This window comes from Saccopteryx leptura, chromosome 3 (genome assembly GCF_036850995.1).
Source record: "Saccopteryx leptura isolate mSacLep1 chromosome 3, mSacLep1_pri_phased_curated, whole genome shotgun sequence".
In the NCBI taxonomy this organism is placed as follows: domain Eukaryota; kingdom Metazoa; phylum Chordata; class Mammalia; order Chiroptera; family Emballonuridae; genus Saccopteryx; species Saccopteryx leptura.
The window spans coordinates 358352550-358376450 of NC_089505.1; the positions used below are offsets into that span (position 1 = coordinate 358352550).

Here is a 23901-nt window from a genome sequence, read left to right on the forward strand (position 1 = left end):
TAGCAGATGTTTTCTATAAAAGGCCAAATAGTCAGTATGTTAGGCTTTGTTGGACTTAAGGTCTCCATCCTGATTATTCAACTCTACCTTTGAAGCAAGTAAAGCCACATATGAAGATGATAATAGACAGTATGGGAATGAATGGGTGTGGCTTTAGTAAAACTTTGTTCTCAAAACCAGGGGCCCTGCAGAGTTGAGCTTTGGGCTATAATTTGCTGTCCCTTGTTGTAGAATAAGAGAATACCTGGTCTGTGGCTGCTGTGCCAGGGACTACATTTCCCAGTCTCCTTTGCAGCTTGAAGTGGCCATGTGTCCAGGTTCTCACCATGGAATTGTGAGGGGAACAATGTGGCCACTAACTTGTGAGACATTGCCTGCCTACTCATTCACACCTTCCTCCCTTTTCTACTGGGTGGAGTGGTGATGACTAGAGTGACCTGAGAAGATAGCCATTGGAGATAGAGCCACCCTCACCCTGGGTTCCGGTTACCCTGTGGAGCCGAGTTGTATACGTGCTGAAAAGTATACTATGGAACTGTTAAGAGGAAAAAAGTATATATTTTTTACATTACAGAATTATTGGTGATACTTGATTCAACAGTTTAGCCCTCCCTCTCTAAACAATATAGTTCTTATTCAAACACTCATAACAGGGTTTTGTTTTTGTTTTTGACAGAGACAGAGTCAATGAGGGACAGATAGGGACAAAAAGGAAGGGAGAGAGATGAGAAGCCTCAATTCTTCATTGTGGCACCAGAGTTGTTCATTGATTACTTTCTCATATGTGCCTTGAACTGGGGGCTACAGCAGACCAAGTGACCCTTGCTTTAAGCCAGCGACCTTGGGCCTCAAGCCAGCGACTTTTGGGCTCAAGCCAGCCACCATGGGGTTGTGTCTATGATCCCATGCTCAGCGACCCTGCGCTCAAGCTGGTGAGCCCATGCTCAAGCTGGTGACCTCAGGGCCTTGAACCTGGGTCCTCTGCATCCCTGTCTAATGCCCTATCCACTGAGCTACCACCTGGTCAGGCTCATAATGATACTTGACTGGGTTGGAAATAAGGCTTTTAAAGTGCCACATAGCGTTAGATCCTGTGCCTACTCATGCAAGCCTCCCCCTAAGTGTTCCACAACATTTGTGAAATTACTGTCCTTCACAGAATGTTTAGGAACCCTGGAAACAGATGTTCTTCTATATATCTTGATTTTCATGAGATTCAGGAGCCTCATGGTTAAGAAGCCAAATGAACTTTGTCCTTGTTTAGGGTTCAGACACATCTATTCCTGTCTGATGGACCAGAGGTCCTCAAAGCAGTCTTCTAGATAAGAGAAAATGACACCTGTGTGAAGAAGACGTCTGGATGATTGGATCAGACTGGGCGAGGAGGCCTGGAGTTTAGAGTGCTCCCTGGCGGTAGGTGCAGTATGAGGTGTGCCTCATCGCTTCCCCTTTATGCAATACACCCTTGACCTCAGTCCCTCACCCTCTTGAAAACTCTGTCTTCTGGGACCGGAAGGAAAGAACTGTGTCACTAGGGGCCCAACACGGCTCTGTGGGAACCTTGGTGGGGGCAGTAGGAGAACAGTGATCAGTGGTCTGTCAGAGGTTGGAATTTTGATGGTGGAGTAGTTAGCTCAGCAGTGGAACAGAAACATGAGAGTCTAGGCTATGGCTCTCATTCTCCATTGTCAAAGTCCCCATTTCATCAGGACTTTGAAATAGAAATGGACCTTGCACAGGATTCACACGCTAGTGGGGGCTCAAGTACATTCAGCTGACAATAGTATGCACCCCTGATGATCTGCAGAAATTCGTGGTAGATGAAGTGGAGAGCCAAGCACTGCTCCAGTTTTGGTGACTCGGCTGTGAGGAAAACAAACCTCCTGCACTCGGAGAGCTCACATTTTGGTGGAGAAGACAGACAATGAACACTTACTGTGTGTGCCAAGAAGGTTGCTCTTTACTGAGATGGGAAAGATTGTGGGTAGAGCAGTTTTGGAGAGGAAGATCAGAAGTCTTATTCTGGACATGTTAAATTTGAGATGCCACGTAGATGTCTAAGGAGATGCCAAATAGTTGGATAAAGGAGATGGATTCGGGAGAGGGTCAGGTTGGGAACATAAATTTGCGCGACATCAGTTAATAGATGGCATTTAAAGGCATAGCACTGTGAGACCACTGAGGGAATGATGGATAAGAAGTCTTGGGTCTAGACCTGGGCACTCTTACCTTTAGAGGTCAGACGATGAAAAGGCACCAGAAAGAGGGCAGAGGGCATGGTCAGGGAGGGAGGGAGGAGAGAGGCCAGCCCAGAGGGAAAGCTTCCAAAGGGAGAGAGGGACCAACATGTTAAGTGGTGTGGATCAGTTGGGTAAATGGAGGACTGAGATGACCACTTGCTTTGGCAATGTTTTCAGAGGTCTTGAGAGCAGTTTCACCAGAGAGAAGGAACGAAGGCCGCTGTGAAACGGGTCCAGGAGGGGATGGAGAAAGGAAACAGTGGTGTGGTAAAAGCAGTGAAGTAGGGCAGTACTGCAGGGCGACAGGTGTCCAGGGAGACACCTCTGTGTCTGGCCCTCATCCCATTCTTCTTTATGATGAATAAGTTAGCCATTTCTACCCCTCCACAGAGAACACTGGAGACATCAAAGACCTGCCTCCAGGCCCACTCGACACAGGACAGCTCCTGCTCAGTTCTTGCTCTGGGCGCACTCCCTTTGACCAGATCAGTCCTTTAGTGTTGACACGGGGGAGAGACACAGCTGGGCCACCTGCAGAGTATTTCATCTGGATCCTGGAGAAGCCTTAGGCACTGCACTAAAGGACTCCCTGCTGGTTTTCTGGTCCCTTTCCCACCTTGCGGTTTCTTCTCCACAGAGCAGCCAGAGTTATCTCTTAAAAATGTATATAGATCAGATCATCTCACTCCTCTGCTTTAAAACAAGCGGCCACTAGCAATGGCTTTAACAATACTTAAGATAAACCCCCCTGTTCTCACCCTGGCCCACGAGGCCCTCTGTGGCCCGGACTGTGTCTGCCCCGTTCCAGCCCCCCTGTTCTCACCCTGGCCCACGAGGCCCTCTGTGGCCCGGACTGTGGCCGCCCCGTTCCAGCCCCCCTGTTCTCACCCTGGCCCACGAGGCCCTCTGTGGCCCGGACTGTGGCCTCCCCGTTCCAGCCCCCCTGTTCCCGGCTGGCCCACGAGGCCCTCTGTGGCCCGGACTGTGGCCGCCCCGTTCCAGCCCCCCTGTTCCCAGCTGGCCCACGAGGCCCTCTGTGGCCCGGACTGTGGCCGCCCCGTTCCAGCCCCCCTGTTCCCGGCTGGCCCACGAGGCCCTCTGTGGCCCGGACTGTGGCTGCCCCGTTCCAGCCCCCCTGTTCTCACCCTGGCCCACGAGGCCCTCTGTGGCCCGGACTGTGGCTGCCCCGTTCCGGCCCCCCTGTTCTCACCCTGGCCCACGAGGCCCTCTGTGGCCCGGACTGTGGCCGCCCCGTTCCAGCCCCCCTGTTCCCGGCTGGCCCACGAGGCCCTCTGTGGCCCGGACTGTGGCTGCCCCGTTCCAGCCCCCCTGTTCCCGGCTGGCCCTGACCTGCCTCCCGCATCAGGTGTCTGTCCTGGAGCGGGATGAGCTCGCTCCTTCCTTAGGGACCTCCTGTTCTGTTCGCCCCGGTTTGACCTTTCTTTCCTGTGTGTTCCCTTGGCTGAAATCTCCCTGATACTCAGTTCTCATCTCCAACTTAACTGCTCCTTCCCTGGCCAGTTACCAAAAGCTGGTCCCCCGCCCCCGTCAACATCAGGCTACTTGACTGTTTTTTCCTTCACAGCCACAGCAGCTATCACTAACTGAAATTATCCCCGTGCGTAACACAGAATCACCCAATATGTTGTTCTGAGGACGAAATGGGTTAACACACACAAAGGGTTTAGAAGGGCTATCTGGCATAGATTAGGCACACAGTAAGTGTTAGATACTTAAAACACTTTCTTGTTTGGAGTATGAAGCATTCTCCTTCTCTTATACACACACACACACACACACACACACACACACACACACACAATCCCATTGGAACTTTCAAAATAACTCTTAAGGTAACACAGGCCCAGAAAGTTTGAGTGACTTCCTCAAGGTCATATAGTTAGTAACTAACAAAAGCACATTAGAATTAGAGTAGCTTGCCCGAAGCCTCGTAACGAGGGAGGTAGGATTTGAATTGGGTATTTATTTGTTTAAACGCTTATTTCTATCTCCGTTCATCAGACTGGGAGCCCTCTCTCTACCTCATTCTCCCCTTGAATGCTGGTGCCTAGTACAGGGTGACATAGCCCTCAAATATTTAATGAAGGAACAATTCCTGTCACCAAAGGAGTTTGAAAGACCAGGTCCCCCTCCACTGGATCTCTCAATCATGCTGGGAAAATGCTGAGAAATTCCTGCTCTTTGAATTTCTCCCTTGACTAGATTCTGTTTCTTTTTTAAGATTATAATGTCCTTTTTCTAACAGGTTTCTTTTGCAATCATTCAAGCCTCAATTCCAAGCCCTGCTCTTTCAGTGTTTAGTCTGGACAGCACATTACAAATGACTTCTGCAGGGAGCAAAGATTATCACGAATTGATACAATTAGGGTTACTCATACTCTTAGTGGATACCCCACTCCACCTCCTGTCATAAACATAATAGAAAACTCCTTGTCTTGTGTCTGATAGTGACAGTTGGGGCTCAGGTTACATTTTCCCCCTTGTCTCCAAACTTCCTATACACCCTAGCAATGGAGAGGAAAGTGTGTTTCACCTTCTCAGTCCAAGGAAAATGTGGCTTTGGCCATGAGCTACAGCAGGTGTCTGTTGGGCCCAGGCTTTTAATAACATCTTTTTTTTTTTTTTTTTTTTTTTTAATCAAGGGAACAGTGGGAGCAGAATTTCTAGCAGAGTCACTAGACAGTCTTTACTTAGGTTTCCATGGGAACCTATGGAAATTTTAGAGCAATTTCACTGAAGAACATTGGAAAGAAATTGAGGGGCAAAATGTTAATACAGTCACACTGTTCTAGCACACACCGTTTCGAGAAGCATGGGCGGTGAATGAGTCACTTCCCTCTCAAGGCCCACAGCCGGTACAGTTGTGTGTGACTTCCTTGGGGCCATGTGGGACTTAGGCCCTGCATTCAGAATACCAGAGAAGTCAAGTTTGAATCCTTACTCACCTTGATGTGCTTTTTTTTTTAAAAAATTTTATTTATTTATTCATTTTAGAGAGGAGAGGGAGGGAGAGACAGAGAGAGAGAGAGAGAGACAGAGAGGAGAGACAGAGAGAGAGAAATGGGGGAGGAGCTAGAAGCATCAACTCCCATATGTGCCTTGACCAGGCAAGCCCAGGGTTTCGAACCGGCAACCTCAGCATTTCCAGGTCGACGCTTTATCCACTGCGCCACCACAGGCCAGGCCAGGCCCTCACCTTGATGTGCTTTTGTTAGTTACTAACTATATGACCTTGAGGAAGTCACTCAAACTTTCTGGGCCTGTGTTACCTTAAGAGTTATTTTGAAAGTTCCAATGGGATTGTGTGTGTGTGTGTATGTGTGTGTGTATAAGAGAAGGAGAATGCTTCATACTCCAAACGAGAAAGTGTTTTAAGTATCTAACACTTACTGTGTGCCTAATCTATGCCAGATAGCCCTTCTAAACCCTTTGTGTGTGTTAACCCATTTCGTCCTCAGAACAACATATTGGGTGATTCTGTGTTACGCGCGGGGAAAACAAGGCACCGAGAATTAGAGTAGCTTGCCCGAAGCCTCGTAACGAGGGAGGTAGGATTTGAATTGGGTAATCCCACTCCAGGGCCAGCTGCTGTCACTCCTTTTACCAGTTCCCAGTCCTCCTTCCCCCCAACATTCCCTAATCAAATCGCTGTCACTGGAGAGGTGTTCTCTCCAGCGGGACCGGGTGGGGTGTCTAGCTTCCCCATGGCCAGGACGAAGTGTCCTTTAAACCTACTCACCTTCAGTAATATACCTTGTAGTTACTGCAAAGAATGTATCAGTGAACTTCAAACTGCGAACTTAAGATTCATTGGAGAGTTTGTTGAAAACAAACCCCAAAACAGCCGATGCTCAGACCGCTCCCTGAGAGACAATGATTCAGGAAGCACCAGTCGGGCTTCGGCTGCAGGTAACAGAGGTCACTCTGGATACTTGTAGCTGGAGAGGCTTTGGTTCAAAGTCACACAGAAGGGAAGCAGACATTTGGAGAGGGGTCATTAGGTGTAGCAGCCAGAGCTGCCTGGCCTCTCTCCCTTGGTGTCTATCAGCACCGTCACTGGCTCAGAGCACATCCTGTAGGATAGAACCCCAATGTCACCAGGTAGCGTCTGCCAGCTGGGGCCATGCCTCTGCCTTCAGTGAGCCATTTATTGTACCATCAGAAGATCAGCTGCCCTGGGTCATGGGGACATGGTAAGACCAGAGAGAATCCTGGGGCCCCACCAACACATAGACTCACGTTTTGCTGTAAATGGATCCCTGATCAGAAGCAATGTGGCTTTGGGTATGTTACTTTAACTCACTGTATTTAGTTTATAAGAGTCTTTAATGCCAAATTCCAGAGACTGTGACATTCCGTTTCAAAGTTGCCTATAATCTGTCAGTGGCTATATTTTGGATAAACACTTCAGTGAATAATCATTCTGCTTGTTCCTGGTGCTTTTGAATGTTGGGTGAACTTCTGTATGACTGGGATTTTTATTTCGAAACTTGGAATCCAAGATACACATCTTAAATATCTAAAGCATTAGATATTTTAAAGTAAACAGAGTTACAAAAAGTATTGCGGAACTTGATTCAGTAATTACCTCATTACAGGAAAGAGTTATTCTGGTCAGTTCTGAGCAATCAATCCTTACAGGAATTAAATCAGAATAAAAGTATACTTATATTTGGATTCTTCACCAAGCACCAAAGGAGAAGCCAGGAGTTGTTTTACATGAATACCTCAGGGTTAAAAAGATAGTGCTTATTTAAAAAAAAAATTTTATTGATTGATTTTAGAGAGAGAGAGAAACATTGATTTTTGTTCCACTTATTTATGCATTCATTAGTGCCCTGACCACAGTCGAGATGCTTATTTTTTTAGATTTTATTTTAAAGAGGTTCCTTCTGCATTCCCATTTTCTTAGCTCTGTCACTTAAATGACTTTGTTAGCTATTGAACTTCTAGCCTTCTTGGCAACTTATAAAAATGACCAAATGAACTTGATTAAATCTCTGTGGAGGGCAGTCCAGATATTTAACTCTAAAAATGACTTACTTATGAACATACCCTTTCACCTATTAGTTTCCCATCGAGGACTTGATCTTATAAACACACTGCGATATGGAAGATAGTGGACAGACAGGGTTAGTGAGTGTTGCATTGTGGATAACAACAAGAGATTGAAAACCGCCTAGGGCCGCTCGCCCATGGGAACTGATGAAATGATTGTGATGCAACTGGAGAAGAAAATATGGAGCGATGAAGATAAATGACGAAGGTTGTATTAAGCTGAGTGGTGGCGTTTTTATTCTCACTTATGTTACATTCTTTTGCATGTATTAAATAAACATTTAGTAAAGTTAAGTTTAAAAAGCAAGTGAAAGAGTGGAAATGAAAAGACACACGGGAGGAAGGAGAGAGTAAAGGGATAAATGGTGATGGGAGGAGACTTGGGGTGGTGAACACAATACAATGTACTGAATGATAGGCCCTGGCCGGTTGGCTCAGCGGTAGAGCGTCGGCCTAGCGTACGGAGGACCCGGGTTCGATTCCCGGCCAGGGCACACAGGAGAAGCGCCCATTTGCTTCTCCACCCCTCCGCCACGCTTTCCTCTCTGTCTCTCTCTTCCCCTCCCACAGCCAAGGCTCCATTGGAGCAAAGATGGCCCGGGCGCTGGGGATGGCTCTGTGGCCTCTGCCTCAGGCGCTGGAGTGGCTCTGGTCTCAACATGGCGACGCCCAGGATGGGCAGAGCATCGCCCCCTGGTGGGCGTGCCGGGTGGATCCCGGTCGGGCGCATGCGGGAGTCTGTCTGACTGTCTCTCCCCGTTTCCAGCTTCAGAAAAATGAAAAAAAAAACAAAACAAAAAAAACAAAAAACAATGTACTGAATGATATATTATGGAATTGTACACCTGAAGCCTATATAATTTTATTAACCAGTGTCACCTCAAGAAGTTCAATTAAAAAAAAAGAATAAAGCTACTGTAACAACACATACACACACTGTAAATGCGCTTGTTTGTACTTGTACAGAATATCTAAAATTATATCCACAATCCCAAAGAAACTGGTAACTGGTTACATCTGGAGACAACTGGGTGGCTGGGGTCAGTGGAGGGAGGGAAGCATCATTGAATACGCTTGTGTTTTTAAGAGTTGTGGGCCCTATAGATATACTATTTATTAAAAATAGAATTGAGATCCAGCTCAGTTGGTTAGAGTGTCATCCCGACACGCTGGGGTTGTGGGTTCGATCCCCGATCAGGACACGCACAAGAGACAACGCATGGTGGTGTGAATAAGTCAAACAAGTTGATATCTCTCTGTCTCTCTGCTAAGAATAAATTTTTAAAAATAGAATTGAAATAATGAATAAATCACATCTTCCCTCAGGCATTTACCTGCACAACTTTATTTTTTAACATGTACAGCTTCAGAGGCTGTCTGTAGTTCAAGTCGCAGTGACCCACAGCGGGAAAACCCAGGGTGGGTGATGCACACTGACAGAACTTGAAGGTGCCGTTCAGGCGGCAGGTGACAGAGAGACCAAGGAATGAGGAACATGCCCCAACTTGTTTTCCTACCATCCTGCTAGTAGTAGCCTTTCCTTCAGCAGTTCTGACCCTTGACTCGGCTGCTTTGAGGAAGGCCAAGCGCTCTGAACAGCTAGGGGTGCTGGGAAGGGGTTGTTTCTGAGCTGTGTGTGGCCGTGAGCTGCAGTTGGGGAGCAGCGGGACGCCCCTGAGCTCAAGCACAGAGAGAAAACCTTTGTAGATATCTCTTGATTTCTTTTGAGAATCTGAAAATAACAACTTGTGGGAACCCATAGTGATAGCTAGTGTTTATTGGGCACCCATTTTGTACCAGGCACAGCTCCAAGCTAGTTGTGTATAACAATCCTCAAAACAGCCCCGAGCATCTTGTCCAAAGGAGTGCGATGAACACCTAGAGCAGGGGTCCCCAAACTTTTTACACAGGGGGCCAGTTCACTGTCCCTCAGACCATTGGAGGGCCGGACTATAAAAAAAAAAACTATGAACAAATCCCTATGCACACTGCACATATCTTATTTTAAAGTAAAAAAACAAAATGGGAACAAATAAAACATTTAAAATAAAGAACAAGTAAATTTAAATCAACAAACTGACCAGTATTTCAATGGGAACTATGCTCCTCTCACTGACCACCAATGAAAGAGGTGCCCCTTCCGGAAGTGCGGTGGGGGCTGGATAAATGGCCTCAGGGGGCCGCATGTGGCCCGCGGGCCGTAGTTTGGGGACCCCTGACCTAGAGGAATGGGATTTGAACCTGGGTCTGACTCCAGGGCCTACCTCATAGAACGACCATCCGGGCTCACTGGAATAAGTCCAGCGGCAAATCAGGGCAGTGCCTCACGCTGGTCTCGAGATTGGGGAACTGTGGAGTATAGAAGCGAGCACCTAGGACAGTGGAGGGGTGGCCTGTCTGCATGCGGTGTCTTCAACACTGCAGAGCCTCGAACCACACCAGGTGAGATTTAGGGCTTTGTCTTGTAGGAAAAGGGGGCTTTGGAAGTAAGTTCTTCAACGGGAGGGATGGGGAAAAGGAGTATGTTATTTTGCAGAGCGTCCTTGGACTGTGGTTGGGGTTGACAGGAGAGAGAGGAGCCCAGAAGGAGTGGGCTTCCACGGGAAAACGGGTGGAGGTCAGGACTAGGGAGGCCTCTGGAAATGGGAGGAAGGATGGATCTGGAGGTTTTGTTTTGAGGATTTGTTAGGGTTCACTGGATTTGGAGGTTGGAAAGGAAGCAAGGAGGAAATGACATGCTTAGCATGCTGTGTCACCCGGGGATGCACTGAGGAGGTGCTCCGTCCTGCCTTCCCAATCAGGTGCGCTTCATGCTCTGCCAGGTACGCTGCTTAGGGCTTACATCGTTCCATTTGTCCGCCACAGCTGCTCTCCCAGAAGGCATAGCAGGTGCCGTCCCCCTGCCGCACAGTGCCCCAGTCCCTGTCGCAAGGTCTGCTTTGGGCACCTTGACACGGGTGTGAGGGGGACTTGCCTTGGAGGAGACCATGGTTAGTGTCAAAAGCAGAAGACCCAGAGGAGGCACAGTGCTGAGCAGCAGAATTGGTGCAGAGCTCAGAGTCCATTTTCTGAGAAAGCACTTAGAAGGGAAGAGTTTTTCTCAGTGCATGGATCCCTGAAGGGTAACTTTTTATTTACTTTTTTTTGTTTGTTTTGGTATTTTTCTGAAGTGAGAAGAGGGGAGGCCGAGAGACAGACTCCCGCATGCGCCCGACCGGGATCCACCCGGCATGCCCACCAGGGGGCGATGCTCTGCCCATCTGGAGTGTTGTTTTGTTGCAACCAGAGCCATTTTAGCACCTGAGGCAGAGGCCACGGAGCCATCCTCAGCGCCTGGGCCAACTTTGCTCCAATGGAGCCTTGGCTGCGGGAGGGGAAGAGAGAGACAGAGAGGAAGGAGAGGGGGAGGGGCGGAGAAGCAGATGGGCGCTTCTCCCATGTGCCCTGGTCGGGAACTGAACCCCGGACTTCCACACACTGGGCTGATGCTCTACCCCTGAGCTAGCCGGCCAGGGCCGTACTTTTTGTTTTTAATATGTGTTTAGTAATAGCTTTGTAGGAAAAATATTGGATGGATTCTCCCTAAAGAGTAAAGTCTACAAATCAGATATTCTCGGGCAGTGTTTTTCAAATTATGCTCTACAAGGCACCATGACTTCTAAGGAACTCTCTTAGAAGCCTCCTCAAGAAGAGTTAATGGATCATAATGATAAATACTACTGAACTCCCATGAGACTATGGGCCACTCCCTGTGCTGTGTCTTGGTCTGCATGATCTCATCTGATCCTCTCAGTTACCTTTTCATGTAGGTCAGTGGTCGGCAAATTCATTAGTCAACAGAGCCAAATATCAACAGTACAACTATTGAAATTTCTTTTGAGAGCCAATTTTTTTTTATTTTATTAATTTTTAGAGAGGAGAGAGTGAGAGAGAGAGAAAGAGAAGGGGGAGGGAGGAGCAGGAAGCATCAACTCCCATATGTGCCTTGACCTGGCAAGCCCAGGGTTTTTTGAACTGGCGACCTCAGCGTTTCCAGGTCGACACTTTATCCACTGTGCCACTACAGGTCAGGTGAGAGCCAAATTTTTAAAACTTAAACTATATAGGTAGGTACATACCACGTAGCGCCCACACGTGGTATTTTGTGGAAGAGCCACACTCAAGGGGCCAAAGAGCTGCATATGGCTCGTGAACTGAGGTTTGCCGACCGCTGATTGTAGGTGCTATTATCATTCCTGCTTCACACATGAAGCAGATGCTCCGAGGGGTCACCCTGCTCATAAGTGATGAAGTGGGATCCAGCCCCGGGCTGTGTGACTCTGGAGCCTATGCTGTGCACAGGCAAGGCTCTAGGCACTGTCCTCCTCTCCCCTTTGCCAACCTTGCCCTTCCTCCACCAGAGCCGAAACGCAGAGCTTAACATCATGGAGAGCAAACTGAGGGACAACGGGAACCACCCTGTCGGTTGGGGGCTGGTACATTAAACATGCCACACTTTGATGGCCTTCTTTAAGTCTTGAGGTCTTTTGTTCCCACTGTGAGGGGCGTTTTTTATTTATTTATTAATTAAATTTAATGCAGTGACATTGATAAATCAGGGTACATATGTTGAGAGAAAACATCTCTAGATTATTTTGACATTTGATTGTGCTGTATACCCCTACCCGAAAGCTAAATTGTCTTCTGTCACCTTCTATCTGGTTTTCTTTGTGCCCCTCCCCTCCCCCAACCCCTCTCTCCTTCTTCACCCCATCCCCCCTCCCCCCACCCCCCACCCCTGACGCCATCACATTCTTTTTAAAAAAATTTTTTTTATTTATTCATTTTAAGAGAAGAGAGAGAGAGAGAGAGAGAGAGAGAGAAAGAGAAGGGGGGAGGAGCAGGAAGCATCAACTCCCATATGTGCCTTGACTGGGCAGGCCCAGGGTTTTGAACTGGCAACCTCAGCATTCCAGGTCGATGCTTTATCCACTGCGCCACCACAGGTCAGGCGCCATCACATTCTTGTTCATGTCTCTGAGTCTCATTTTTTATGTCCCTTCTATGTATGGATTCATATAGTTCTTAGTTTTTTTTCTGATTTACTTATATCATTTACAATAACATGGATGGACCTTGATAACATTATATGGAGTGAAATTAAAGTGCGTTTTGATGACTGCATTCTGCTCTCTGGGTACACAAGGGGGAGCATTTAGCACAGGAATGGGAATAAGATCTCTGTCAGCGGCACGTGTTCTTGCTCTTTTCAGGAAGAGCTCTCTCGCTCTTCCTCTCCTCTCTCTCCCTCTCTCTCTTCCTCCCTCTCTCCCTCTCCCTCTTTTCTTCCTCTTCCTCCCTCTCTTCCTCTCCCTCCCTCTCTCCCTCTCTCTCTTTCTTCCTTTCTGCTTCTCTATCTCCCTCTCTTAGTTGCCCATGATTGTTTGCTGAACTATTTGAAAGCAAGTTTCAGACATCACAAGACTTCACCTACAAATACTTCAGCAGGATTTCTTAAGAGCAGAGACATTTTTGCTGCCTAATGACAATAGTATGGTCATGTCCAAAAAATTTAACATTGATGAAATAGTATCTAATACACAGAGTATGTTCAGATTTCTCCAGATAGCCCAAGGATGTCCTTTATTGCTGCTTTTTTCCAATCCAGAGTCAGTTTTGTGGCCATGGCCAGATCGCTTGGTTAGAACATCGTCCCGAAGTGTAGAGGTTGCTGGTTTGATCCCTGGTCAGGGCATATACAGGAACAGCTCGATGTTCCCGCCACTCTCTTTCCCTTCCTTTCTCTCTAAAATCAATAAAATAAACATTAAAATTATTTTGTGTGTGTTCTCAACAGTAATTAGATCATGGTCTTTATTTTCTGGAATATTTTGCTGCAAAATGTTTTTAATTTTTACTGGCTAGTTAATATTTCATGAAGCTGATTTGCCATGATTTATCTAAATTTCTCTTTGGTCGTTACCATCATAAATATAACAGTGCTAAATGGACCATTTTCCCTCACTTTTGACTTGAGCGCCAGTTCGGTAGCTGTAAGATTCCAAAGTGAAAGTGAGACTGACCATCATATATGGAATTCACAGGTGCCACAGGGCAGGTTCCCTGGGAAAGACTGTGATGGAGACTTGTGTACAGGCGGTTATTGGGGAGTGTTTGGGGATCAGCACCTGTGGGGGAATAAAGGAAGTAGGACTGGGCTGGCTGAACTTTGATGCGTCACCACAAAGGCCTCTGCTGACCTTCCACATGCTCTGGAGCTGAGACGGTCTGGCAGAGTTGTCCCTTACTGAGCCAAGGGGGCCAGATCCTTATACATCTCCAGGACCAGTCCTGGATGCACGCTGTCCCTGGAAGGGGGCGTGGCCTTAGGTGAGTTAGCTCCTACAGCTTAGAGCAGCTCGCAGAGAGACTCAGTGGGAATGAGGGCCTCAGTGCGAGGGCAGATGTGGGCAGAGACACAGCCCCCCTACGCCAGGGCAGTCTCATGAACCTGTTGTCGAAGTGCTGGACCTCGGGAGCCAGACTGAATGCACAGGCGGGGGCGGGGCTGGGATGCCACTGGAGAGAGCATGGCTGTTGTGACTCCCCTCTCGCCCCCAGGGCAAAGGCTGGGCGCTCATCTCCTCTGACAGTGTGGATGGGGGCCTCCTTAGGACCACACACTGAGCTTGAAAAAGTTTCTACAGTTGATGGCCAACAGAACTGGCTAGAGTGGCCTGCGACAGCAGGACACAGAGGGCAGCATTTAGTTCTGCCCTCCCAGGGTTTGTTGCTGCAGACTGAGAATGTGGGCCCTCTGGGAGAGAGAGAAGCGGGTAAGAGCCATTTAAACAAATCTTTCAAAAAACAGTTATGTACGATTCACAAGAAATTGCAAAAATAAGAGTTCCCATGTGTCCTTCACTCAACTTTCCCCAAAGATAACATTTTAGAAACAGTACATTTTCAAAACTAGGAACTTGCCTTAATTAATATTGGTATACTAATGTGAACTAAACTACAGACTTGACTTGGTTTTCATCGATTTTTACATGCATTGGTATGTGTTACTATGAAATTTTACCACGTGTAGATTTGTCTAATCATCACCACAATCAGGATACATAATTGCTTCATTCCGCCCCTGCAGCCCACCCTGTCCCCTGGTTACCTCTGGTCTGTTCTCCATCACTATAATTTTATTATTCTGAGAGCATCCTATCATGGAATCATGCGGTATGTAACCTTGGCTTTTTCTACTGAGCATAAATCCTTTATTTGTGTGTATCAATAGTTCATTCTTTTATATTTCTATTTAATTGTACCCCCCATGCATAGTTGTTTATCGCTTCCCAGCAGGAGCTATATATTTAAGTCCTGCTCAAGAAGCCCCTCGTGGAGGGTGAGAGGAACTCGGTGATGTCTGAATGGAGAGGCTGGCTGGGGACCGGGGGGGCAGAGCAAGGGAGCAGCCGCTTCCCCCTTGTCCCGAGATGAAAACTGGAGAGGTCCCCAAAGAGGAGGATCTCCAAGGATTCCATGCAGAGTGCCCAAGTGAGAAGCATTTTATACAGTGAGAGCATGAGGTCAGGTTTCCAGGAGCAGTCACGGGGCCAGTCACAGTGTCTCCAGACAGAACCACTTATGGCTTCGCCTTCCGTCCGTTTTGGCATGAGATCCAAACCAGCAGCTCGTGAGGGGGGGAGGGGCAAGGGGAAGGCCAGTGGAGGAGAGGAAGCCAACCGCATGTCAGTCACCTTGCCACCCCCATCTCTCGGTGAACTGCAGGCCATAGCTGAGAAGGGGCAGAAATCTTTGCAATGAAAATGGAATTGCTAATATAATGAACTGACACATTGAATGACTTATGAAGACCATGTTTGGGACATGATGTGACCATCAGACTTTCATGATCTGAAAGTGACCAGAGTGGGCAGGGTATTGCAATAGTAGACATCTAGAGTCAGGGACAAGTTTTTATCCTCTTCCTACTGCCCCCCAAATAAATCTTAAAAATATGGTGGGAGAAAAACAATAAAATGTGTCTTGATTATGTCCACACGGCAGTTTCATAAATAACTTGAAAATAAACATCTATACATAAGCTTTTTTATTTTTTATTATTTTTTTTATAGTATACTTTCCTTGGAGCATATTCCTGGGAATGGGTTTAATAGGTCAAAGGACATGGTTATTTTTATGGTTCTCAAAAACATATTGCCAAATTGTTTTTCTAAGGGTTTGTACCAATTTACATTCCCACGAGATGTTGCATGAAAGTTTTATCACACATTTAATGGTACGGGATAATAGCATCAGACCTTTTGTTAATGTAATGGGATTTAAATGTCATGTGATGATTGGAATAATTCTTAAAAGTGCTTTTATAACATGACAGTATCTAAATTAGGTGTTTCAGCAATTTCTTGGCATTAATATCTTGAGTATATAATATTGTTAAGCATCTGTTTTTAGTATATAAATTAATTACTGCTTGTTTGTATTCAGTTTCCAGGGAGTTCCCTGGAGCACTTAGAAGACCCAAGTTCTATAGCATTTGGTGGCAAGGAAGACAGGGTAAGGTCAAAGCCAGAAGATCAGTGAATGCAAAAAACAGATTCAAGGGCTGTGAATGAGAGGTAAACAAATGAAGCAGGGGACCGAGGGGACGGCCGTGAAGGGCCTCAGGAGGCAAAGATTCTGGCACGAGTCCCAAACGGCAGTGGGACTATGCCTTTCCTCTGATAATTGGTGAATTAAAGTTTTATATATTTATTGTAAAAAACCACACCATTTAGCTATCTTATCCAGTTTTAAGTGTACAGTTTAGCAGTGTTGTTGATGTGACACAGATCTCCAGAACCTTTTCATCTTGCTAAATGGAAACTCTTTGCCCACTGAAGAACAGCACCCCTCTCCCCTTCCCGCGCCTCCTGGCAGCCACCATTTTACTCAGTGTTTCTATGGGTTTGACCACTTTATTTTTATTTATTTATTTTTTGTATTTTTCTGAAGCTGGAAACGGGGAGAGACAGACAGACTCCCGCATGCACCCGACCAGGATCCACCTGGCATGCCCACCAGTGGTGACGCTCTGCCCACCAGGGGGCAATGCTCTGCCCCTCCGGGGCGTCGCTCTGCCGCGACCAGAGCCACTCTAGCGCCTGGGGCAGAGGCCAAGGAGCCATCCCCAGCGCCCGGGCCATCTTTGCTCCAATGGAGCCTTGGCTGCAGGAGGGGAAGAGAGAGACAGAGAGGAAGGAGGGGAGGGTGGAGAAGCAAATGGGCGCTTCTCCCATGTGCCCTGGCCGGGAATCGAACCCGGGTCCCCCGCACGCCAGGCCAATGCTCTACTGCTGAGCCAACCGGCCAGGGCGGGTTTGACCACTTTAAATACCACATAAATGGAATCATGCAGTATTTGTCTTTCTGTGACTGGCTTATTTCACTTAGCATAGTGCTGTGGAGGTTTATTTTGTGTGGCACTGGATAGAACTCCCTTTCTTTTTAAGGCTGAATGATACTCCATTGTATGTATATACCACATTTTGTTTATCCACTCATCTGTCTATATTGGGGCGCTCCCACCTCCTGGCTATTGTGAATAGTGCTGCTATTAACATGGATGTGCAAAAACTTATTTGAGACCCTAATTTCAATTCTTTTGTACATATACCCAGAAGTATATGGGATTGCTGGAGCACACGGCCATTCCCTTTTTAACTTTTTCAAGAACTTCCATACTGTTTTCCATAGTGCTGGCAGCATTGTGGTTTTGGTTTGCATTTCCCTGATGACCAATGATGTTGAGCATCTTTTTATATCATCTTTGGAGAAATGTCTATTCAAGTCCTTTACCTATTTTAAAATCAGGTTATTTGATTTTTTATTCTTGAATTGTAGGTGTTCTTTATATATTTTGGATATTAACTCCTTATCAGATATGACTTGCACATATTTTTTCCATTCCATAGGTTGCCTTTTCACTCTGTTGATTGTATCTTTTTATGTATGTTTTTAAGTTTATAGTACAGTCCCTGGCGGGTTGGCTCAGGGGATAGAGTGTCAGCCTGGCATATGGACGTCCCAGGTTCGATTCCTGGTCAGGGCACACAAGAGAAGGAACTGTCTGCTTCTCTGCCCCTTCAACTCCCCCTTCTCTCTCTCTTCTCCTCCTGCAGCCAGTGACTCAGTTGGTTTGAGCGTCAGCCCCAGGTGCTAAGGATAGCTCGTTGGTCCAAACGTCAGACTTGGGCACTAAAAATAGCTTGGTTGATTTGAGCATTGGCCCCAGACAGGGGTTGCTGGGTGGATTCTGGTCAGGGAGCATGTGGAAGTCAATCTCACTATCAACCCTCCTCTCATTTAAAAAAAAAGTTTGTAGTATATTTGCCTATTTTTGTTTCTGTTGTTTGTGTTTTTGGTGTCAAATCCAAGAAGTCATTGCCAAGTCCAATGTCATAAAGCTTTTCTCCTGTGTTTTCTTCTAGGGGTTTTATAGTTTTAGATCTTATATTTAGGTTGTAAGGCCATTTGTGAGTTAATTTTTTTAACTTTATTTTTGATTTTAGAGAGGGAGGAAGGGGAGATAGAGAGAGAGAAATAATGATTTGTTCTTGTATGTGCCTTGACCAGGGATTGAACCTGCAACCTTTGTGTATTGGGACAATGTTCAAATCAACTGAGCTATCTGGCCAGGGCTTACGTTAATTTTTGTATTTGGTGTAAGATGAGAGTCCAGCTTTATTCTTTTGCCTGTGGATATCCAATTTCCCCAACATCATTTGTTGAAGAGACTGCTCTTTCCCCATTGAGTGGTATTGGCAACCTTGTCAAAGATCATCAGATATTATTATTATTTTTATTGATGGAAAAATAATAACAAGGTCACAAAATTCTTTTGTAAGGTAGATTTGAGGGCCTATAATACTCTTCTGAAGGAGGTGGAGACGACAAAATAAAAACACAAAAATGTAAATAAAGCTTTGAGACTGTTGGATGGGGACCTAATAACACTTTTTCTTAAGATGTCATCAATGCCAAGGAGCAGCAGTTGATTGACAAACTAATGCAAAACAAGTGATTATCGTGTACCTGCTCTATGGGCACTAACCAGGACAGGGGAATACAGGTGTGTATAAGAGACATGTCCCTGCTATGTGTTTCTGTATAGAATCTCATTTTCTGTTAACAGCATCAACAAAAACATGTGTGCCTGCTCTCTCTCTCTGCTGGAAGTTTAGAGAGGAATAAGGAGCTATGAATCACTGTCCTTGCCCACAGGGGCCCAGGTGAGCTTATTATTATTATTATTATTTTTTTTTTTTTTTTTCTGAAGTGAGAAGCCAGGAGGTAGAGAGACAGACTCCCGCATGCACCCAACTGGGATCCACCCAGCATGCCCACCAGGGGGCGGTGCTCTGCCCATCTGGGGCATTGCTCCATTGCAACCAGAGCCATTCTAGCACCTGAGGCAGAGGCCATGGAGCCATCCTCAGCGCCCGGGCCAACTTTGCTCCAATAGAATCTTGGCTGCGGGAGGGGAAGAGAGAGAGAAAGTAGAGGGGGAAGGGTGGAGAAACAGATGGGCACTTCTCCTGTGTGCCCTGACTGGGAATTGAACCGGTACTTCCACATGCTGGACTGACACTCTACCACTCAGCCAACTGGCCAGGGCTTGAGCTTATTCTTATCATGGTCTCAGACCTTCTCTGTGTCCTCTAGTCTTTGCTAAAGGCTAATACCTGATGCGATGGACCCATTTCATTGCTCAGAGAATGAGGGGAACAAGGCCTTCCAGGCCGAAGGTTTTGTCCAGCTCTCTGAAGGACCCAGTGCTCCATCTGAAGCTGCTCTTTGTGGGGCTGTTTCTCAGGGTTTTCCCAGGCGCATCCCACTCTGGTGGAAACCAAAGGTTCTGTTGTTTCAATAACCTAAATGTTCCATTCAAGAAACAGAAAAGAGGGTAAAAAGAGATTTTGCTTTTGCAAATCACAGACAAGCAGACAGAGACATTCAATAGCACCCTCATTCGGGCTGCACAGTGGCAACTGTGTATGGGTTCACGGAATGCTTTGTTTCACAGTTGCTTGGCTAGGTGTTCTATTTCTTTTAATGGAGTGGGTATGCATGTGTGAATTGCAGTCTCTTTTGCACTGACCATTCCCTCAACAGGACTTCTCTTAACTCTGTTGTATTATAAAGGGTTTTCAGTATCAATTACAAGTGTATCAAGTTTCTATGAGAAACCTAGTTGTAATATGCAGTGTTGTAAACAAATTATTTATGCTTAACTGTCCCTTAACCTTTGTATGGTTCTCATCCTATAATGTAGGTCCAATCTTTTTTTTTTTTTTTTAAGTTTTACTTTAGAATCTTTTGGACTTACAGAAAAGTTGCCAAGTTCCCATATATCCCTCACAAGTTTCAGTTCCTCATAACATCTTATATTAACATGGCACATGTGAATATCAATATAAAAGAAACCAATATTGATATACTTCCATTAGCTAAACTTCAGACTTTATTTGAAGTTCATCAGTTTTTTCACTAAAGTCCCCCTTTTTTTAAAATATCATAATTTAATTTAGGGGGCCACACTGCATTTAGTTGTCTGTCATGTCTCTTTGGTATCTTCTGGTCTAGACAGTGTATCAATCTTTCTTTGTTTTTCATGACTTTGACACCTTATTTACATTACTCAACTTTATGATGTCACCTTGTGGAGGTAGAAGGACAAAATAATACAAACTCTAATTATAGCTTTTGGTACATTGTAGGTGGTCAGGAAGTGAAAGTTAAAAAAATAATCACATTGGTTCTGGCCAGTTGGCTCAGTGGTAGAGCATCCACCTGGCATGTGAATGTCGTGGGTTCAATTTCCAGTTAGGACACACAGGAGAAATGACCATCTGCTTCTCCACCCCTTCCCTTCCTCCCCTCTCTTCCTCCTCTCCCACAGCCATGGCTTAATTGGCTCCTGTGAGTTGGCCCTGAGAACTGAGGATGGCTGTGGCCTCTGCCTTAGATGGTAAAAATAGCCCGGTTGCTGAGCAATGGAACAGTGCCCCAGATGGGCAGAGCATTGCCCCATAGGGGGCTTGCTGGGTGGATCCCGGTCAGGGCGCATGAGGGAGTCTGTCTCTCTACCTCCCTTGCTCTCACTTAAGTTTTTTTTTTTTAATTTAATTTATTTATTTTTAGAGTGGAGAGAGAGACAGAGAGGGAGAGAGAGGAGAAAGAGACAGAGAGAGAGAAGGGGGGAGGAGCAGGAAGCATCAACTCCCATATGTGCCTTGACCAGGCAAGCCCAGGGTTTCGAACTGGCGACTTCAGCATTTCCAGGTCGACGCTTTATCCACTGCGCCACCACAGGTCAGTCACTTAAGTTTTTTAAAAATCACATTATTATTATACTACTAATGTTATTATCATCAGTATACACAGGCCCTTAGTTACAAATACCTGGCTTGGCTTTGAGCATAGTTGTTTCTTTGTGTGTATAAGTATGTGTGTGTGTGTGTGTGTGTGTGTGTGTGTGTGTGTGTGTGAGAGAGAGAGAGATAGAGAGAGAGAGAGAGAAGGGGGGAGGGAGAGAGATGAGATGAGAAACATCAACTCCTAATTGCGGCAGTTTAGTTGTTCATTGACTTCTACTTGTATGTGCCTTGACCAGGAGGTACAAGCTGAGCCAGTGACCCCTGGCTCAAGCCAGTGACCTTGGACTTCCAGCCAGCAGCCATAGGGTCATGTCGATGATCCCATGCTCAAGCTGACAACTCTGTGCTCAAGCTGGTGAGCCTGCATTCTAGCCTCTGACCTCGGGGTTTCGAACCTGGTAACTCAGTGTCCCAGGTCGACACTGTATCCACTGTGCCACCACTAGTCAGGCATCAACATGCTCCATCATTTTTGAGTACTTTCTTTTTGTAGTACTTCCTTTCTCTTCTAGGCTTATTTTGCATTTTTCTTGCCTGATCTTGGAATCAACCTTTTCTCTAAAAATCACTAGTACTTTTTATCGGAGAATGGATTTAGAAATCAAGATCTTGGTGGTAGGTGTGCTCATTGCTACTGGTGCGTCATTGCTTTTAGGGCCTCTGGGTGGACAAGGAATATTTGTATGTATGAATATATATGTTTATTTCAATATGTGTCTGTATAAATATTAAAAGCCATGATGAATACATTCATTCTAAGGTAAATGCGCAAATGTCATTAAGGCAGGCTTCCTTTTGTCTTCCAATAACAAAGAGAACAGGTCCATTACGACATTGCAGTCAATAGTTCTTGTTGACTTCAGTTTTTTGTTATGGTTCAGATAGCTCAGGTGGTCAGTGAAGAAATCTCATCACCCTGTTCAATGCATTTCAATTCAGTAGCGTCTTAGGAGAACTAAGTACCGTGTATCTTTACAGCAGGGGGAAGAGTACATCATCTGCTGCATACTGAAGGACAGCATTGTTTTACTTATCCATCTGAGTAATAGCAGGAATTATGACGCTTACTATGGGCCAACAACTGCGATAGTTCGTGGCATACATCATCTCATTTAATCTCCACCACAGCTCTGCAATGGTAGAGCATGCCAAGTAAACACAGAGGTTCTAGAATTCTATTGAGTTGGGTTCCAATGGCAGCTCTGCTACTCTTGCGAAGTTCCTTGACTTCCCTGTGCTTTCGTTTCTCTGGGGGTGAAATGAGGGTGATCATAGGAACCACATCTCTGGGTTGTTGAGAGGATCAAATGAGATAATAGACCTGATATGCTTAGCTCGGTGCCACTCCATAAATGCCAGCTGCTGCTTCTTAACTTGCTCTTCTGGGGACCGTGTGAAGTCCAGCAGCATCCAACTCTGCGTCCAGCACAGAGGGAGGGTGGGTTCTCCAGGCGGAGCCCTGCCCTTTAGAAGCCCATGACCAGAGACTGCTATGAGCACAGACTTAGAACTCAGAAGAAGACAGCAAACATGCTCGTTCCTCCAAATGGCCGCTTTCAGGTTTTGGTCCAAGCACTGCAAACCTGTGTTCTCATTTCCTTTCCCACTGAGATAGCCGCCTCTGCTCCCCGAAGAGGCCCTGGATGACTACAGTGCCTTAAACGCCCTGAAATCCTCAGGGGAGAGGAATTTTTATTTTATTTGATTTTTTTTTTAAAGCAAGCAGAGCTTGGAACTAGAAGACAAAAGGTTAAATTCTCTTAAGCTACAACAATGTAACTCATTTCCTGTTTTTCTCAACTGTCTAGACACCGATCTCATAAGCATTAGCCATGAATCCCACCATCAGGTTAAAAATAGAAGGTTTAAATATGAAATGCTGTGGTAAAGGAAAGATTGTAGGTTTCTACCTTCATCCACAAAACGACTACGCTGAAAAGGGATTTTGGTCTTTGTTGGTAGCTTTTCCGTAAGTCCTGTGGAGCCGTATTTCAATGGCAGGAGGAGAGATCACCATTTTTCTTAACAAAATATTTGCCCCTTCATAAAGTTAATGCAGTTTTCTCCTTAGAGTATAAACGTCACTTAAAGACATACGTGATGTGAGCTTCTCTGAACAAGGAATATAGTCACACTTAAAAATTTCAGGTTATTACAGACTAACAGTTAGTCCCAAGTATCTGTGCCACAAAAAATGCACATAAATTTGACGTTTATTTTTTCTTATATCTTTAGCTTCCATACGGTTGTCTGATATTTTCTTTTGAATGTATAATTTGTTTGGAGGTCCCATTTTTAAAAAGTCCTCTAATAATCCATGAGCAGTCTCACACAGGGTGGGGGGTGGGGATCTACCATGCCGAATTTTCCAAACTTATTGGACCACAGAGCTCTTTCCTCATGATAAGTCCCTTAATACCTCCCAGAAAAGTATTCCCTGGAATACCAGTTTAGGACATGTGACTTGAATACCTCTAGGATGTTTACTTCTGGTTTCAGAATCATGCAAGATTCCATCTCTCCGTGGTGTCCTCATGTGCAGCCTGGTAGTGGGGCTGCAGAGACCAGGACGGCAGCAGCTGGTTAGCGGCAGAAGGGAGGGCGTGTCAACGAACACCGGAGCTGCCCCGCACTGTGGTGAAGTCTGTAATGTTGGTCTTTGTATTGCTTCTTACAGTCTAAGAAATGACCATGTAATACATTTAACAATTCCATTAAGGGTTGGTTTTGTCCGACTCAAAGGCTATATAGTAGGGATACAGTGTTAGAGAAGACATAATCCTTGTGCTCATGGAATTTACAGCCTACTGGGGAATACCTTAAAAACAAACAAATGAAATCATTACAAACTGTGATAGTGTCGTCAAAGAAATAAAAGACTGAAATATAAAATAATGGGGTTGAGGCAGGGGGGAGGAAGGTCCCGATCCTGCTTTGCTGGGGCAGTGAACGACGGCTTCCTTGGGTAGGTGACACTTATGACCTGATGATAACTTTGGGTGATGGGCACACAACGCAATCAGCAATTCAAATGCTACAGAGATGTTCACCTAAAACCTATGTGCTCTTATTGATCAATGTCACCCCATTACATTTAATTTCAAAAAAGAGCTGATGTGAGCAAGAGTCTAGAAAGAAGGAACAATACGAAGGCTTTGAGGTGG

At 45.8% G+C, this 23901-nt stretch overlaps 1 protein-coding gene across 1 annotated transcript; it reads left to right on the forward strand.

Moving 5' to 3' along the window:
* The first annotated feature begins 2957 nt into the window (after positions 1-2957).
* LOC136398585 (uncharacterized) lies at positions 2958-3629 on the forward strand. The gene has a single exon (XM_066372755.1). It carries the CDS (start codon positions 2958-2960, stop codon positions 3627-3629), a length of 672 nt encoding a protein of 223 aa, XP_066228852.1.
* Positions 3630-23901: the final 20272 nt, after the last annotated feature.

Bases quoted from the DNA above. Each gene is read 5' to 3' on its own strand.
- LOC136398585 (XM_066372755.1), top strand. From the start codon at position 2,958: ATGGCTTTAACAATACTTAAGATAAACCCCCCTGTTCTCACCCTGGCC.